Source organism: Diplotaxodon limnothrissa, linkage group LG10, assembly GCF_057381915.1.
Source record: "Diplotaxodon limnothrissa isolate DT_005_m linkage group LG10, D_limnothrissa_male_GT1.1, whole genome shotgun sequence".
Taxonomy (NCBI): domain Eukaryota; kingdom Metazoa; phylum Chordata; class Actinopteri; order Cichliformes; family Cichlidae; genus Diplotaxodon; species Diplotaxodon limnothrissa.
Window position 1 is genome coordinate 24,510,565 of NC_140605.1, and position 18,530 is coordinate 24,529,094.

The window sequence follows — 18,530 nt, forward strand, 5'->3', positions numbered from 1 at the left end:
CATGGCAACTTTTCACAAAATACATAAGAATGACCTAACACGCGAAGTGCATATACCATGATGGTGCCAGAACATTTGTCCAAACAACATCCAGAATTAAAAAGTAATTATGGATGCAAAACAGATGTGAAGTGAAAGAAGCAAAGTTAATCAAAGTAGATCATTTTTATAGTGTAGCGTACAACTTTCATTTGCTGCTAGAGCATTTGTTGTAATATTTTCAATTATATATTTGCTTCAAACGATTGTTTGTTTGTTTTTAAATTTACATTTTATGCAAAATGCCAACTTTTTTGGAAACAGGGTTGTAAAAAAACTGCCTTGAAGCCTTCCCTGCTTTACACACTCAAACTAGTCTATTAAATATTTCCATACATCTTGATGTTAAATAATTAATATTATAAAATAAAACAAGTCAGCCAATAAGTTGCAACTCATGTTTATTCTGGAAACAAATCATACGTCCAAAGCACACTGTATTTTTGACCTGCCATCTCTGGGTTTCGATACAACAGTAAAAAAGAAACAACATAAAAACAGTAACAAAGGTTGTCAAAGTAACATAAATACAACAAACCACCTGCCAGATTAAAAAAAACACAATCGTCTTCCCCTCTCCCCCCACAATGGGCCAACAACAGAATACAAAGCTTACCTTACTGCACTGCAATCCTCTGCCTTATCAAGAAACAGCAAAGACATGAAAAAAACACAAACGCCCCCCAACACAATCACATCCAGAATATTTAGGTAAACTGAACTGGGCTCAGTTATATTCGTGCTGATGTTAAATGTGCTGCATTAGAGGGCTATGCTGTGATGACAGAGGGAATGACGGGCTTCCCCTTGTCCTAGTCTTGAATGAAAAAAATAAAGCCAGAGCTAAAGTGTTATCATAAAGCAGGTTTGTTATACTTCATCAATTCATTGCATCAGTCTTTTTTGTTGCCCTCAGTTGCAAAGCTCTTCAGTTAAAGTCGTAGTTACAAGGGACAGTTACATTTATTTTTAATTCGTGTGATCATCCTTTCATAATCTTTTTTCCCCTCCCTTTATCCTTTTCCAGATGATTCAGGATTGCAGAAACAGCCAGTAAGTTAGAAGCAAATGCAAAGGACGGTTTCTCGCAAAGCTCTTTTTTTCTAGTGACGATGGAATGCAGGAAACAAAAAACTCATATAAACATTTTTTTGGGATTAAGAAAAAAATCTGGAAAAAAAAATGTTTCTAATAATTCTTCTTTCTATTCTTTTGTTTTCACATAATCTTTCCCAAACAGATTTGTCCATATTCCTTTTTTTTTTTAAACATCAATAATCAGTACAGTACATCATGGGGATGGTAGTCACCAAAAAGCAAAGAGGAGGAGTGCAGCAGTATCATGGATCACGTCACCCATATTAATGTGGCCCATGCAGCTCCATGCCCGACAGCACTCCTGCCCTCAGATTCGATAACTACCTTTAACTTGGTCCAGGAAACCCAAACAAGCTGCAACAACATCATCCACAAAGCTACATCACATCTACCATATGTACAATGCCACCTAGAGCTAACCAAACATACTGCAAGATAATACATGGCTACCGTGGAATCTAGTGTTATGTTTTGCTGACTACGGAGCAAGCAGGCTACTGAAAAGGGGTGACATTGAAAGCCGAACAGGATGAACGAACGATAGCGTCATTCTGAGACATGTGGTATCCGTTTTCCTTTGCGAACAGGGTTTGTTTTTTTGTTTTGTTTTTGTGTGATTATACTGAGTTTTCCTGATGTTTTCACATTGCCAAAGTACCAGATAACTATTCCACATAGATGAGTAATGAGACTTAGATCAGTCATGTGAATTTGGTGGAAATTTCACACTTTCAGTAAAAAAAAAAAAAAAAAAATCCCAAAACACAACCATCTATATACTTGACGCTGGTTCACATTCCAGAGGAAAAGGGATACTTTTCTCATATGAGCATAGTAGCATTGTGACAGGTAAGGCATGAGGATTCAGTGTTTTGCTTTTTTCTTTTGTTTGTTTTTGTAACTTTGAAATAATCGTGGTCCTCTGCATCTCCTCCCCCCTCCCCTCTTCAATCCTGCACTCTGGCTGTTGTCATTTTCTTTCTGCGTGTCCTGCTGTTTAACTGAGAGATGTGATGTTGGAACGACCACCAGGGGGCACTACGATGCGCCTTCCAGCAGGCCTGATGGGGATGTCATCAGGGGTGGGAGGACCTGCAAAGAGAGAGATGGACAAGATAAAGAGACCAAAGATATCGGCTGGGGGGTGGGGTCAGAAAGCAGAGTCAAAGAGTACAAAAAGAAGACATCTGCAGGGTTTCTCTGAGAAATGAACACAGATTTCTAATTAAATCCAATCAAATTCCTATAAATTACTTGTGCTTGCATGGAAAACACTGGCAAGCAATTTAGATATGGGAGGAACATACATTTACACATTTAGTTATGCACTGATAATCTCAAGTGCATGTTCATGAAATTAATGGTAAAGTGTCAATTACATATGTCTTTGTGTAGTCTACTGTTTACTTTAAAACCCCAATTTTTCTTAAAGCTGTGAAAATAGGTAATAGGGTAAATATTTATCATACAGTCATGAGTAAAATGTTCTTTTACCATGTAAGATCTAGAGCATTTGGCCTATTATATGTTTGTTTAATCTCAACGTCATAATCCTATGAAATACTACGCTATTGGTGATGTCTCAGGAATGTATAAAAGTTATATGATTACTGTATTAAAATAAAAAATAAAATATCCCACAACAGGATTAAAATCTCACCAGACCCCTCATTTGAACCCCAAATCAGTTCTCCGGTGTAAAAAAAGTAAGCCCCTAGCATAAAGTGTTACAAAGATATATAATCATCTAATATTTTGCCCCTTCATATCTGATTGGTTAGGCTTTATGGAACTAAATTAATTTCTTAGGGTGACTGGGTTGAATTTAAGCTCTAACAATGTTAAACCATATCAAATGAGTGTAACTCGATCAGATATACAAAGCAGTCGGAGCGCCTCTGCCCTTGTACAAATTAGGTTATGCTGTGTCGTTTTGTTGAGATGAAAGTAACATAACAAAACCACCGAGATAGTCTTGTATGTTGGGACTACAGTAATGTGAAAACATGTGACAGATTAAATAAATCAGAGAACTGATGGTGGGATTTACTCCCTTTTGCCCTCCACTGGAAACCAGTAGCAGCATTTGTCAATCCTGTCAGACAGGACAGCTTTCATGTCATCACGGCACACAAATAATTGCCATGATGCACTCACGTTATTACTTTCCCAACACTAGAGGGCTTCTTGAAACACATCATTATCTATGACATATGGTATGTATCACTGAAGTGACAGGGGGATGCAAATGTGAGTAGACCTACTGCTGTACGAGGACTGTGAAACATTAACAAAAGATGCTTAAGTCTGACATAAAGAATGGTGTTTCCAAATGATAAGTCAGGTTGCCTGGTCTAACTAATGATCAGTGCGTGTATAAATGGAAAGTGGAATGATGTCAGACTATGATACACTGTGTCTAAGCAAACAATCCTTCCCAACTTCTTCCAGACAAGCAAATGTACTCTGCAGGCAACTAACAAGGAAAACTATAACAGATCAGACTCAGTGAGAGAGCATGCACACGAAGGCACATACAATTATACAGCAAACTTACTTAATGTTAATATTTCAAAGCCTGGGAAAGTAGGAGCAGTCTTACTCCCCTCTTAAATCATGTACTCAAATTTAGAAATTCTTTCCAGTGGAGGTCATTGTCTTTTTTCATCTCTGAGTTCAAACACTTGCAAAGACAGGTTGCTTAATACAGTAAATGCCAAACTTCATTAAGTACAGTTGTTTATCCAAATGAGTTATCAGCTTTTAAAAATGATCCATATATTTGTAACGACTTCCAAAGACTACAGTGAACCCAGCTGTGGTCTCTCCAGGTTAACCAGAGTTGCTCTCACTGATGTAATGCTACACATGGACACGTTTAGTCAGTCAGGGAGGACAGAATCAGCTACGGTCGCTCTGTTTGATTGTAAAACAGCGCAAACACTGAGTGGCTTGGGATTTTAACACGCGTATGAAGCGTCACTGCTTGGTAGCTTGACAAAGTGCATTTCTCACATTTGTTTACTTGAAGCTAATCTAGTGCTGCCCTGACAAATGGGCACAATCATACTGTCACTCAGCAGCCCAGCAAAATTTAACAGATGTCAAACGTGAATGTTATTGTGAGCTCTCACATTATAGTATCTTAACAAATCAGGTCCAGATGACTGCAAATGCTGTACTTTTTAAAGCTTGAAACGTAGGTTCAAATGTGGTGAAAACTTCATTTCCTGCAGCTTTCTAAAAATCTTTTCAAAGTATTTTCTTTTATGCTACCTTGTTAAATGTATTTGTTGGCTTTTTGCCTTTATTTAACGGACACATTTTAAGAGAGACAGAAAAGAGGATGAGAGAGAGAACGACAGAGAGGAATTACAGGAGGTAAAGGACCCGGAGCAAAACTAAAAAACTAAATTAAGAATATAAAAAACAGACACAAATCTTAACACATATCCTGGCTTTGCAAAGCCTACAACAGTTCATGTTGCTAAAATATTAAGAGGGCTTGAATTCTATTAGAGAGGCTGTATTACTGTAGTTGATGTTAATGTCAACATGTGTTATCTTTGCCAATATCCATAGATTCGTATAAAGAAATTGCTGACAGATACAATTTAAAAATGTCTGTTTGTTAAGTTATCTGCTATGTGCAAACACAACACAGGTTCATCCCTCGAGTTAGGTGACTTATTTATGCTTGAATGAGTCATAGGTCAGCGTTAAGTGGTTTAATATAAACATTCCTCTGAAAATAGTCAGGTACGAGAACTAGACTGGAAATGAGTGAAAACTATGAAAGACCTTTGAAATAAAAATGACGAAACTGTCTTGCTTCTTGGGAGCAAAATATAAAGTTATATAAAGTGGATCAAGACTTTTGCACATATTTTAAACGCTTTTAACATTAAAGGCGTGCTTAATCCAGGGTCATGTTTACTTTACATCAAACAACATTAAAGTGAAAACTTTTACTGACTGTGTTAGAAATTTAATTTAATAGAGTCTTCAATCAGACTCAAAAGAATTCAAGCAACTGCCTTAATGAAATGCACAAACAAACAGCTCTTTTTGGAGCATTATGTACTGCAAGCAAATGCATGCCATACTGTGCAAATTGCAATGCATGAAACGAGATAATAAGACATTATTGGGTTACTCTCCAGTCAGCCAAGGACTTTTAATAAATCATTGACAAAACGCAAAGACATGATGAGAATCACACGACTGTTATCTGACTTCATATAATGAATTAGTAACTGAGTTAAAATAGAAGAGGATGAGGGTGGTTTAGCTGATGACCATGGATGCTCCTCTAATGTTTGTACGTACAGTATGTGGACAGATACGTGGAAGAAATGACTGGGTAACACAGGGATTGTTCTATTAAAAAAGTGGTCTCACCGCATGGTGCAGGGTTACCTGCTAGACTAAATCCAGACTGGTGCAGGTTTCTGACAGGCTGTTTGGTTGGGGAAGTACGGGCCGAGGCCGAGGGGGTACCGCCACGGGACATGGAGAATTCAGAAACTGGCCCATCGTACATTCCCCTGGGCACTGCCCTCAGAACAGCCAACTACAGGACAAACAGAAAGAGCAGAGATGGTGAAAAGAAACAAAGTATGGCAGCATGTAGAAACAGAACCAACATGCAGGTACTAGGAGAAACATTATGGCATTTTGCTGTGCAACAAAAGGTTAAACGCAACTAGCTTCACACATGTTTAGCATTACATGGCTGTCTGTATAACTGTTTGTGTGTCTAAATTATATATGCATCTTTTCCTGCCAAGAGTCAGCTCCAGATTTACAAATCCACACAAACATACACAGAAACACGCAAACTGAAACACGAACACACACAATCAAGCCCTTCTCGAGGTTATAGAACAGAAGAGTCACCAAAATACAGTTATGTATTCATAAGCTTTCAAATCAAGTTGAAACTATTAGCTGACTGTGAAAAGCCATTGTCTGTATGTCTGTCAGTGGCGTAACTCAGTGGAATCTTGGAAGCTCGGTCAAGACTTAAAAAGAGACATCTGTGAATGAAGAAAAGCATAACAGTAACTGCTACCAAGACAAACAGCACACTGTTACTACAGCTCCATTTTTTCATCAGCAGCCAGCTGTGAATTAAGAAACTGTTGGGCTATGAGATTTCTCGGGCCGTAAGAAAGATGGCAAGAGAGCAGTAAGCAGGGGCTGCTTTAAGTATAAGCTGCTATACATCACATGGTTAAATGGGCCCATTTCTCACACTTTGAACAGATGAGTAATACTTTAGGGTGGGTGTCTAATGAAATAGTGCTACTTGACTACAGTAGCTTTCTGGGTTTGGCCCTGACTGCACATTAACATTTAATTTACCTTTAGTTTGGGTCCTCTAAGTTTCTACATGTATATATTTTTCTATTCGGATATTTTCACAAGTTCTCCTTGATTTCCCACCTATTCAGGAAATAAATATGGACAATATGTTTTACACCTTACTGCCAACTGATACCACTCCCATGTCTGTATGCTGAGTATGAAGCATCAAGCATGTATAGCTTAGCATAAAAACAAACTCCCTATGTATCAAGAAAGCATCAAGTTCTCTCCAACCTCAGCTACTCAGTGGCTCTTGCTGTAATCAAAGCCACCTTCCTAAATGTCTTTTAAAATCGAGAGTCTAAAGTTAAAATTCAAGTTTAATAGTATGAGTAATCCTCTTAGCGTGTGCGGTAGGTCTCTCTAAAAGTGTTATCCAAATCCAAAGTCAATGTATCTTTACTAATCCGAGATGACAAAGCCATGACCACCCTCAGTGTATGGACCTTACAGCGTGTAAGCACAGTCAGTGCCCTGTGGCTGAACCTTGGAGGGTGATGTCAGAGTTATTATATCTCCCCCACATCCCACTTCATTGCCTCCTCCATGGCTGCCCTCTTTTCTCCCCGCCATCCTTACTTCCATTTCACCCTAGACTCTCCTTTCCTTTAGGTACATCCTAGAAGGCCTTAAAGTCCTTCACTGAGTTGTTTTCCCCATTTCCTTTGTATTCTATGGTTTTCTAGTTATGTTATTGTTATTCTGGCAATCTAACAGTGCTGTAACGGAGTTCATGTTGTTCAGTTCAAGTTTTATACACTAACTATATTACCACATGTAAAATGTAGGCTTTAAAAGAAGAATAACTGCACTTACCTGCTTCCTGGCTTTAATACGCTTATAGGCAAAGTCAGGGAAGGGAGAGCAGGGAATGAAGCGGCCCACTCCGGAGGTGGCGTGAAGGTTTCCATCTTCCAAAACGATCTTACCCTGGCAAATCACCACTAGTGGGGCGCCACGCAGCTCCATGCCCTCAAAGATATTGTATTCAGCAGCCTAAAAGCACACATATGATATTGTCAAAGATTGTTGCAGCGGCAAAGAAACTAGTGTTTATTAGATAAAGTTTCCTATTAGTTATATGCTAAATGTACTCTTCAATGACTGAGGAGAAGAGGTTAAAACTTAACTCTCTTTCTCGAATTCGTTATCATTCATCACCTAGTTCTTTACACTTGTCTGTTTGGCATGTACAAACAGCTGCCCTCATCCAGCTGGGCTCAGATGCCTTCATAGTACTTTGTAGTATCACCGCCCTTCCCTTCTTCTGGCTCCGTATGCTCTTTCACTTTTCTTTCTAATGCTCTTTCCAGTTGTCCACTTCTTAATGTTTTCACTCCCTTGCCTTCTCTTGCTTGATTTCTGTAATCCTTTGCATTTTTTAACCATGTTGTGCTGTTCATCCTCCTCCATTTTTCCTTGTGCCAACTTCCTTTTTTTTTGTATGTATGTGTAATCTCTGATGGTCCCCTCCCCTCATTCCATTGTTGCTTATTTCCTCTGCACACGGCCCTGTTTTCTACTGCCATCCAAATTCAGGCCAGAACAGGACATAACTAAGACTCGCTGCATGCCAAACATGATGTCATGACTAATCTGAGCGGGCTCTCAGTGTCCAACAGTAATGCTGCCTGTTCTTCTCTATGTATCCAAATACCCTTATGCACATCTATGTATTTTATGTTGACAACAACAATCAATCAAAACCAGATGTGGGTTTACTGATAACACACTGAGATATAACACAGTTCAGGGAAAGCATTCCCCAACACAGTACGCTGGTAAGCAGGTCCGCTCCCGTTTGATTTTGCTGCCCATTAAGGCAAGACACTTGAAGACAATAGGATACAATGTAGACTACTTAGCTTACATTTAGACAATCTAATGAAATGTGTGCTTATGTATATTAATGTCCAGTAGACTAGTTGTCTTTGAATAAGCACTTGAACGTGTGTTTTGGAAACTTTTTTTCTCTGTAGTCTGAAAGAAAGCATGTCGCTGAAGAAAAACAGGCCCCACATTTAAAAATTGATCAGGGCACGAAAAAACAATTGTTTTGCCTGCAATGGTTCTCCTTAAGAGAGATTTATTTGAAGTGGGAGCTGCTGTGATTCTGGTCATCTGCTTCTCTCTGTGGTTTTACAGCTGGAAGGACGACTAGGAGGAAAGGAAAGGGGTGACATCATTATGCAAGAACCCATGGATCCTCGGTGGATGTACTCCACATTTAGAGAAGGCATATTATTAGTCCACTTCTCTCTGTTTCACGTCTTGTTCCTCCATCTGGAGACAGCGCCATAGTCTCGTCTTCCAACAAAAACAAATGTCATCGAGCCTTTAAACAAGACAAACTGAAATCTACACGTTTCAATTCATCATTCCTGCGATCAATTTAGATATTACTAGCTTTTCAGCTAATGCATACTCTCCCTGCTCGTGGACAGTGTTTATGCAAAAGCAGGATTTGTCCTAGGCTGCTGAAGCCGTAATTTCCTGTGCGGACACTTCCTCTGCTGCTGAGCGGCCCGAGAGGAATCTTTAACATCTGTGTAATGGCAGAAACCTCATTACTCATATATACCGTGCGTACTGTACACATAGTGTGTATGTGCGGAGCACAATGTGTGCGAGGCCCTCGGCTTAAACTGTAAGAGTGTACAACAGGATGCAGTTTCACATTTCTAATGTAATTTCACTTTCAGTATCGAACTCTGAACTCATAACTACACACAAAGACGCTCAGATTTCGAATGGCCTTAAGTGCAGTTTAAAAGGGTTATTCATTTACATTCTGCTGACCTTTTTACACTCGTTTCCACCCGCTCTCTTAGGAAAATGTGACAAAACATTTCTTTAATGTGAAAAAAAAAAACCCAAGTGCTAACCTATAATATTATACATAAGTCAGTGCATTGGGAAGCAGGAGGAAATGGTGTGCACTATCACCTCTGGTCCAGGCTGCATATTGTGTGAGATGTTTCCCATGAAATCAAAAATACATTTCAACCAAAGTTGCTTTCTACTTATGAGACGTGCAGCTCGCCAACAAGCAGTGTATACAGATGTCCAAAATCTCCAAGGTTTTATGAAACCAGCTGAAATATTAGTGTTTACAGTAACAGAATCTCATACAATGAGAGCCATTCTTTAAACCCACTTTTCCAATTATTCATGTATTTTGGAGGATCTGTGCAAGTGAAAGTGATATAGAGGAAGGAAATACCTCTTGATTATACAGCACATACATTCTCTGTGGATTAACTTCAGTTCTGCTGAACTAGACATTTTGGCAGCATTTGCATCATTGTTTGTTTGCTGTTTGTCTGATTTTGTTGAATAAGCACGGCATAAATCTTTTTTTTTTTTAAATAAATAACTGCTTCATCATTATTAAGGAGTTTTGAATGTATTGAGTCTCAGCATTGAGACCTGGTCTTGTGGTGAGCCCAGTGTGGAGTGGAATTAGTGAAGATCCACTGAGAATTCATTTCCGTTCCGAGGTACTCAGACCTCTCTGGAAGCTGCTCAAAAATGTGCTTTTTTTCCCCCTCCCTAACTTACTCCCAGTCTCCCTTTCTCCCTCTCTCTTCCTCAGTCTCTCTTTTTCTTTGCCTCTTGCACACAGATGCAGACACTTACCTCCGATCGTACATTCTACTTGTCTGTCCCCCCGCCCAAAAATACATCTCACCCTTTAAAGCACAATTTTTCTTTTTTTCTTATTTTAAAAAATACCAGATGTTTTGGGGGGTTTTTTTGTAACACAGCTGTTATATTTAACCAACTAAATCAAATAAGGTTTTTGTGAGAACTTGTGAAGCATTACAGTGCCTATGGTTTTACAGCATAAATGTAAAACAAGTAGAAAGGGAAGCAAAAAAAGTTTAAAAAAAAAAAAAAAAAAGAGCCAGGACCTGCGAATTGAATTTAACTGATACTTTGGTCTGAGTACATACTGAGTTGTGTGTCTTGGCAGTGATGGTGCGAATGGCGTCTGTGTCCCAGATGACCAGATCGGCATCAGAGCCCACAGCAATCCGACCCTTACGAGGGTACAGGTTCAGGATCTTGGCTGCGTTAGTGCTGGTGACGCCCACAAACATGTTCTCATCCATCTTACCTGTAGTCTGAGAGCAAAACAAGCACAATGCACGAGCAAATATTACTGGAAATGTTGAGACTGTATCCATTATCCATATATTAGCATTATGGAGCACACCCTACAGCATGTAGTCCTACTACTGAAGACACATTATTCAATTAGCTGAATGGTGTATTTGTAGTATTAATGTAAATGCATGGAGGACGTTTTTAAACTTTGAGAAAATATCCATAAAAACAGTTTCAGATGATGCATTTTTCTTACATTTAAATCTCTCAACATAAGATACTAAGTGTAAGTGAAGGTTCAATATTTTAGCATTAAACTATGAAGCTGTCATTAATGGGGGATTTCTTAGAAGATGAGTGGAAGCAGGGAAAACAGCTAACCTTTGTCAACCTTTTAAAAATAGGCCTACTGACAGTCGGTCCAAGTTTGGTGTGAGCCAGGATTCTAAGTACTTGTGCTGAGGAAATGTATTGAGTTTTATGTTTAAAAGCCTACCCAAATTTCAGAGCCAGCAATGCACTTTACGGCAAAGCTAAACAAGGCTGCATGTTAATTATACGGACACAGTGATATAGAGAAAAAAATAAGGCTAGAGTGCTGTTTAAAGGGGAAAAACAGACATGGATGGACATGTAAAAGAGGCACAGAGAGTGACATAGTGGAGCTGCTGAGTGAAACACAACAGGTGACTGCTAAAACAAAGCTAAGGGACATAAAGTTGCTGATGTTCCTCTGGGAAAATCGTAAAAATAAAATGAATCAAGATAAAAATAAAAAATAAACGTCACCATGCGCCTCTATCAGTATGTGATTGTCCTCACCACAGCTTTGTCCCAAATGAGAGCCATCCTCTCCTCCACTCCATTGACACCTTCTGGGATCTGGGTGAAGTCATCCTTGCCAATGGCCTTCTGGGCCACGCTGAAGGTGCAGTGAGCGCTGCCAGTCACACTCAGGTCTCCACTGGGAGGAGAAGAGGCATACTGAAGGTATTACACCAGGACAGTAAAGTCTGTGTACAGCATTAAAGTTCTGTAAACATAAGTAAATATGCTTCTACTTCAGCAGGAGAAGCAAAACAAAACAGAAGGGGGACTGAAAGTAAAGAAGTATGCAGCGTGCCAGAGTTTGTCCTTCCAGTGTAAACCATTACTAATGTTTCCTGTTTCCACATGAAGCAGTAACTCACTTACCAGATGAAGTCCATTTCTTGCACAACAATTGCTGATTCTTCATAAGAAACACAAACTTTGGATGTATCTAAATCTAAAATCTAAACTTTAATAGCTATAATTTTACAACACAGTGGTGTTCATGGCACTTACAAACAACAACGTTTCTGCACATGCAAAATGAAGTTGCAAAGGGGATGTGTACCTGGACAGGAGTGTGTTCAGATAGTCTGGAGTGGTAGGATCGGGGCTAAGAGGAGGTGATGTTACAAAAGAAGCTGCTTTGGCCCAATTCTTGCTCCAGTAATGTGTCCCATCAGTGCCCAGACTGGCTGTGATTGGCTCCCCAAACACAACATTTCCTGGGAAAAGAAAATCAGTCAAAACTTTGTTAGACGTCAACAAAGTGCCAAGTGTGAGGGTATCCATTTGCATAATCATCAATTGCGTTAGTGCACCTTTATTTTTATTTTGTCAGCAGTTTAGTCTCGCTAAAAGCTTTGGCAATTCATGTGAAAGTTTCCAGCAGGGGAACCATGCCAGCATTGGCAATGCACAAATTCCACTTGCTCAGTTGCAGCTGAGGTTGTTCTCTTTCATGCACGGTTTGAGTCCTGTCACTAACACGTGTGCTCTTATGCTTCTTCATAGTCCCTTGCACTAACATACATTATTATTTCCTGGTTTTCATATAACAGCTCGGGAATGGAGCCAAACAAATGTGTCAAGCTCATAAATGCTCCTAATGGATTCACCTGAGTGCAGAGAAGGCTATCTGAGGTCAGCAATCTGGTGTGTTAAAACCTCATTTGGCTTTCCACCAAAGACATTCAAACACATATTGTTCTTCTCTTCTTGTTTTCATTACATTCTCAAAAATTGTTAATTTCACAATCCATCTACGCCAGGCAGGCTCTTGGTTCACATCTGTTCTATCCTCTAAGGAAAAGTGTGTGTGACAGCTCAACCACAGAAAAGACCTGAACAACAAAGCTGAATGTTACTCTAAGAGTGGGATATTTTTTTCATTATACCAAACAGAGACAACTCAGCGTGCACATTTCTAGTCTTGGAAAACACAGAAAAAGAAAAAAAAACATATAAAGGCCCAGGACAAATTCTGCTTTTTACCTTTTTTCCGGGCCTGTGAGATGATGTCAGCAGCACTCTTGCTCATGACCCGTGTCACGTAGAGCGGACAGTTGGTTTGGCTGGCGATGGTGATGGCACGAAATACCGCCTCTGCCTCCAGCTACAGACGAAAGAGCACAATGCGGTTGACTCGGGAATGTTTTTCCCATTAAGATTTTGTCAAACAAACTTCAAATATCACGACCACAGCAAATTATACATTTTTGGAGCTGTATCATTTGAATAATTTGTTTTGAACCCGAACGACAAGGAGAAGCTTATAATTTTAAAACTGGGAAAGTCAAGGATTGTTTCAGTTATATTGTGTTTGAGTAGTTAAATTTAATGCGATCAGCAAACAAATGTTTAAAAGAAACTTAAGTGAGGTCAGACTAACACCCAGTACTTGCAGATTTTCTAAGGTGGGAGGCTTTAAAAGCAAACATATTGGACACATTTTAGACACATGTCCACAACGAAAAGCACCTGGTGTTTTATTGTGATTATTGCATTTCTGAAATCTTCATCTCCATATTTGTAAATGCTGGCTAACGAGAACTAAAAATGACTTTAAATACAAAATTCTACAAAGGTTTCAAGTAGAAACGTCACTGCCTCCATATGATGGAAACACTGTTTTCTTTGAGTCCAGAGGTTCAGTCTGGCTTCAATGACCACTGGATTAGTACTGAATAAGATAGTGTACACTAATAGAGAAATACTTGTCTGACTTTGCCTGCTTAAGAAAATCATGTTACCAATTTCTAGATTCTTAAGACTCCACTCAGCTACTTGACATTATGATACTGGTGGGACAGGAACCCTCTGCAGCAGCACAGAATGGAAAATCCCAGACAAGTCGTTGAGCTGAAAGTGTGGCTTTGATTTTTGTTGTTTGCTGAAGAAACATTCACAGCAAAAACTGGATGGAACAAGAGACTTTTTTTTCACCCAGTGTCTCAAATGTATCTGAAACCACATGTGTGTAACAGGAACAACGTGTGTGTCTGAGGACCAGTCCAAAAATGTCACTGTGCAGAATGTGATTCTTTACATGTACAACCATGTTTGTACTGTTTGCACAAAAAAATGATAAATTATAACATGGCTAATTTATTTGAATACTTTTTTAGGACAGTCCCTTTCAAAATGCTTGCACATGCAAATGATGCATAGTAGCTAATATTTAATATAGTGTATGATGTGTGAATGTTAGACCTCTTCTGGCCTGCTCAGCACATGCCCCTCTGGTCCAGTGATACCCATCTGCAGCATCCGGGCCTGCTCCTGTTCAACACACATGCAAAAAGTCAACTGTTAGCTGCTCAGTTTATAGACATAATGTACAGTATGTAGAACTTTCTGGGAGGTCTTCATCAGTCTACAAACTTCAGAATGATAAACCGTTTCTGATTAGTTCTGCGTGTGTTAAGTACACGAACAGCAGTTTTAACATGTGGGTCTGTGCACGGCTCAGAGCAAGGAAAATTTCACTTTCAGAACATCACCTAAAAGCAAAAACTCTGCTTTCAGGTTAGTTTTCTTAGGCATTAGTTTGTACCTTTCCTTGCATAGTGTCATTTAGAGCGACTGTCTGTGAGTTGAAAATGTATTACGGTGACATGCTTCTGCAAATAAGGCTTTAAGCGAGCATCTCATACCAGTGGAAAATCAGTAATACTCTGTCTTAGAAGCCTACGATTGGTCAGGCAGCTAAAATTAAAGACTGAGACTATATCAGCCAAAGGCAAGACAACTTGTACTGTAACTGAAGAAACTAGTGGCATTCCTGTGGTCAGTGCTCTCCTCAGCTATCTGAGGAGAAAAACTTTGTTGCAAGGAGCAGGACCTGTTGATGACAGACACGGAAAATCTAGACATGTCTACAAATGAGAGGAATCCCAGCTGTGTTACTACACGAAACAAATTTGTGGCTCTGATCAACATTGCTGCGCTGAGACTGTTCCCCTTCCCCAAACTCACACAGAAGAGGCTGCCTGGCTGCCTACATTGGGCAAGCAAAAGCAGTTACAACCTAAGTTTTTCAAGGTGCATTTCTAATACTTATGCTGCCTTCAGGAGATGCTCATGAAGTTGTTACAATAAATGGCCCTATGGCTAAATATGTTTGGAAAAGTTTAGAAATCTAGCATTGCTGATCTCGCTCCAAGGAAACATAGAGTCAGGAAAAAGTTATAGGATATGGGAATTATGGAAGTTGCAAACCCTTTCAGGAAAAAAGTAACTGAACTTTCAGTACATGAGCTTTGAGAGGGGAGTTTATCTCAAACCGGCATTTATTGGCCATTTGAAGATGAGAAGCTGTCCTTTGGCATTTGTTTCTATGCTTTTCCATGGCTGTTGTTATAACAGAGAGCTTCCCAAGCTAGCTGAGAAGTGGGGTGGGGTCCAGCCAAAAGACCAAAACACTCACCTAGGAGGGACACTAGTCAGATACCTAATCCACCTTAACAGAGATTTTTTAATGCAGAGTAAGAAGAAAGACTGAACTCTTCTAAGGATGTGTCCAGACACCCATGGGAGAAAGCTAATTTCTGCCACTTGTAACAGCAATATTATATTAATATTCTTTTGGCCATTGTTCACAACTCATTGCCAAATATGAAGAAGACCCTGCCCCAACCTGGACTAGTGAATCAGGTTGTAAAGCATATCCTCAGGTTCAGAGTTGCTACTTCTCCCCCTGCAGCTTTGCACTTGGCCACAAACATCTCCAGTGTATGCTTAAGGTTGAAGCCAGTAGAACCACATCATCTGCAAAAGCAAAGATGTGACCCACCCCTTGGGTGCATCTAGAACTTTGAGTAATAAAAGCTTGAACATAATCAGGGGCGGCTCTGGCAGCAAATCTAAACAAGACACCTCTATCTTAGGTGGTCTAAAGTACAGTACATGACATAATCAAGTGTTCAGACATGTTGGTCTTACAGATGGAAATCAGACTTCCAAGTTAAAGTTGCAAACTGGATAGGAGAGCTGGGAATTGCGATGAATCAGATCCAACACGCACCCGCATACACACACAGTGACAGAATCCAGGCATGGTCTGGAGCTCTGACTAATACCAGCCCTCTCGATCCATCACCTATTACGGTTGATTCACTTTCATTTGTCCACAAAACGGCACAGCCCTGTATAAACTACACCCACACATTACAGTCCTACAGGAAACAGTCTCCCTCTCATCAGTGACAGTGCGTTTAGTCTCTAAGTAGTGGAGATGCACTGTGATAAGACTAGAAAAGTGAACTGAAGTGAACTAAACTGAAATAAATCATACTAAACAAAAACATATCACAGAGTTGGACCGGGCACAAAAGTTCAGAAAAAAAGAAAAATGAGGCAGTGAGGAAGCAATGGAGAAGAAAGGTGTCTGTTAGTGCACTCGTTTCCATTGTTACCTCAGCGATGATCTCGCCATTTTCAGCGTGGACCTGAGCGATGCCTCCCCGCTCTGCCAAGAAGGTAAAGACCTCATAGAGCTGGATGAGAAAGATAGAAAGATTGAAATTACAGTGGCACTTCTTTTATATTTCAAATCCTGCCTCGCTGTTTACTCAAAGAAAGGGCACTCCTTTTTAACTCAGAGGTCACCCATAAGCCACAATTTAAAAGAAGCCCACAATTTACATGATGTCTACTCCGACACGCTGCAATTATTGTGTGTGGTCTCCAGAAATGGTGAGAGTCATGTGGATGAACTGCAGTTGTTGTTATGTTGCTGTGCCACAGTTCCTTAGCGAGCTGCATGACATCAGTTTTTCAGGCTGGACTATTTCAGTTGAAACATGTGCTCCTTTGACCAACCAAATTAGGTACGGCTGTATGAGAAACAGAGTCCTGCCTCACACCCTCTGGCTTTCCACTGTTTTTTGAGTCCTTATAAAATCGCAGTACGCATAAATCAAAGGCTGTGAACAATAATTACGTAGTCCTTTTTTAGACACTTTGTCACCATTGGAGCCAAGTCACGGCCATTTCTTTTTTGCATGTTGATTGTGAAGTTACAGGAAGTTGGCAATGACTCATTTTACATTGACTGCAACTGGGAGTTTGTGACACGGTGAAATAATAATAAAGGCCATGAAGTGAGCCCTTTTCTAATGTATGATGAATTGAGGACAAAAGCAACAGTCCTCAACAATTCAGTGCAAAACTAATATTAGGCCTTCGGTAACTTAAAATAGCTTTCAGAATTAAAAAGTTGCAGCTGTGTCTCTTCAAAGGCACCATCTCGTCGCTGAGCCGAGTTGGAAAGATAGCAACACCAAAGCAAATTTTGCACTGAGCCTGGCATTTTTCAAAACTGTTGATTTTTCTCCCATCCCTGCACATCAAACATGCGGGGAAAGATGACTGCTGAGAACAAAAAGAGTTTTAACACAGATATTAAAACAGCAAAACCTGGTCTTTAAAGTGTGTGCTACATTTAAGGCGCTCTACCTCACTGTTGCTCATCTGGTAGTAGTCCTTGTACGCCATGTACACCTGGAATGAGTTCACTCCTGCAAAAACAGTAAGTCAACATGAGAGAAAGATAAAATGTGAAACGTTTTATGTAAAGTTTAATTTCTTTAACTACTTTTAAACAAAATCTCCCAAAGCACTCCACCCCCCCTCACCCACGAAGCTCTTATAGCACGCCATCAAGACCCACCCTTTTCCTTGATGAGATTATCCACCTCCTGCTTTACGCTGTCATTCCAGTGGGTGATGTCCACATGGAGAGAGTAGTCGCAGCAGGCTTTCTCATCAGCCCACTGCCTCCACTGGTCATGGGCCTCTATCAGACTGGTACCAGGTTCTGACATCACATGGTCCACTGAAGAATAAAGGAAGACAAGTATTATCAGACAGAAAGAAGATGAATGCAAAAAGCGAAATGACAGATGAAGTGGCAAAGAGTTGACACAAGTGGGGTGGGCATAGTCACACGTAAGGAGACAAAGAGAGGGCAGCGTCAGGATCTGTCTGCTGGTGCTTTTACTTTCTCCCTGCATTGTTTATCTTGCATAATCAGCTGTCTGTCTGAATTCCTGCAGTGCTCAGCCAGTGGGAAATAACCTTGTCAGATGTCACATTGCATTTTGTACATCTCTATCTGGGTACAGGTGTCCTTGCACAAAAATTGAGCGACTTTACCTACTTTTATATTTTCTGTGTAGCCACGATCACATTTTTTATTAATAGGAATGGTGCACATTTCGATGCAAGTTCTTAAATGCATCATGAATGCTTTGCATGGATGCTGCTTGCATAAGCACAAGCACATATAATTACATACATAATGTGTATATTTGCATGGTTTTCTGTGCAGATTGAAAAGCACACAGTACGAGTTTGTGTTTCTGTTTGTGGACACAACAGGATCACAGTGCACAAAATATCCTGCTACATCTAACTCAGCTCTAGTAAAATAAGGCCTCCTGCTGCCTTGCCACCTGACTGCCTTCTTTATCTTATTAAAGAAAACCCAATCTGCTTATGTTAATAGGATATAGCTGAAAACAGCAGTCGCATACATACACACAGACACACACACACACAAAACAATGGCAAACGCTCAGTGTCCACACTTTTTTTGTTCA

The 18,530-nt window shown here is 39.9% G+C and overlaps 1 protein-coding gene across 2 annotated transcripts in view; it reads right to left on the reverse strand.

Annotated features, from left to right (window-relative positions):
* Positions 1-1,912: 1,912 nt before the first annotated feature.
* Positions 1,913-18,530, reverse strand: part of dpysl3 (dihydropyrimidinase like 3) — a 33,561-nt gene continuing 16,943 nt past the window's right edge. Inside the window, exons 4-14 of one of the 2 annotated variants that reach the window (XM_085364636.1) lie at positions 17,600-17,764; positions 17,386-17,447; positions 16,344-16,424; positions 14,140-14,208; positions 12,922-13,042; positions 11,996-12,152; positions 11,440-11,581; positions 10,464-10,634; positions 7,324-7,503; positions 5,557-5,710; positions 1,913-2,229 (exon numbers count right to left, since the gene is read on the reverse strand). In XM_085364636.1, the coding sequence (XP_085220762.1) occupies positions 2,135-2,229; positions 5,557-5,710; positions 7,324-7,503; positions 10,464-10,634; positions 11,440-11,581; positions 11,996-12,152; positions 12,922-13,042; positions 14,140-14,208; positions 16,344-16,424; positions 17,386-17,447; positions 17,600-17,764 (1,397 nt within the window). In that variant the 3' untranslated portion in view covers positions 1,913-2,134. Of the gene's footprint in view, positions 2,230-5,538; positions 5,711-7,323; positions 7,504-10,463; positions 10,635-11,439; positions 11,582-11,995; positions 12,153-12,921; positions 13,043-14,139; positions 14,209-16,343; positions 16,425-17,385; positions 17,448-17,599; positions 17,765-18,530 lie in introns of both variants that reach the window. The other variant, XM_085364635.1, reaches the window with a different exon arrangement.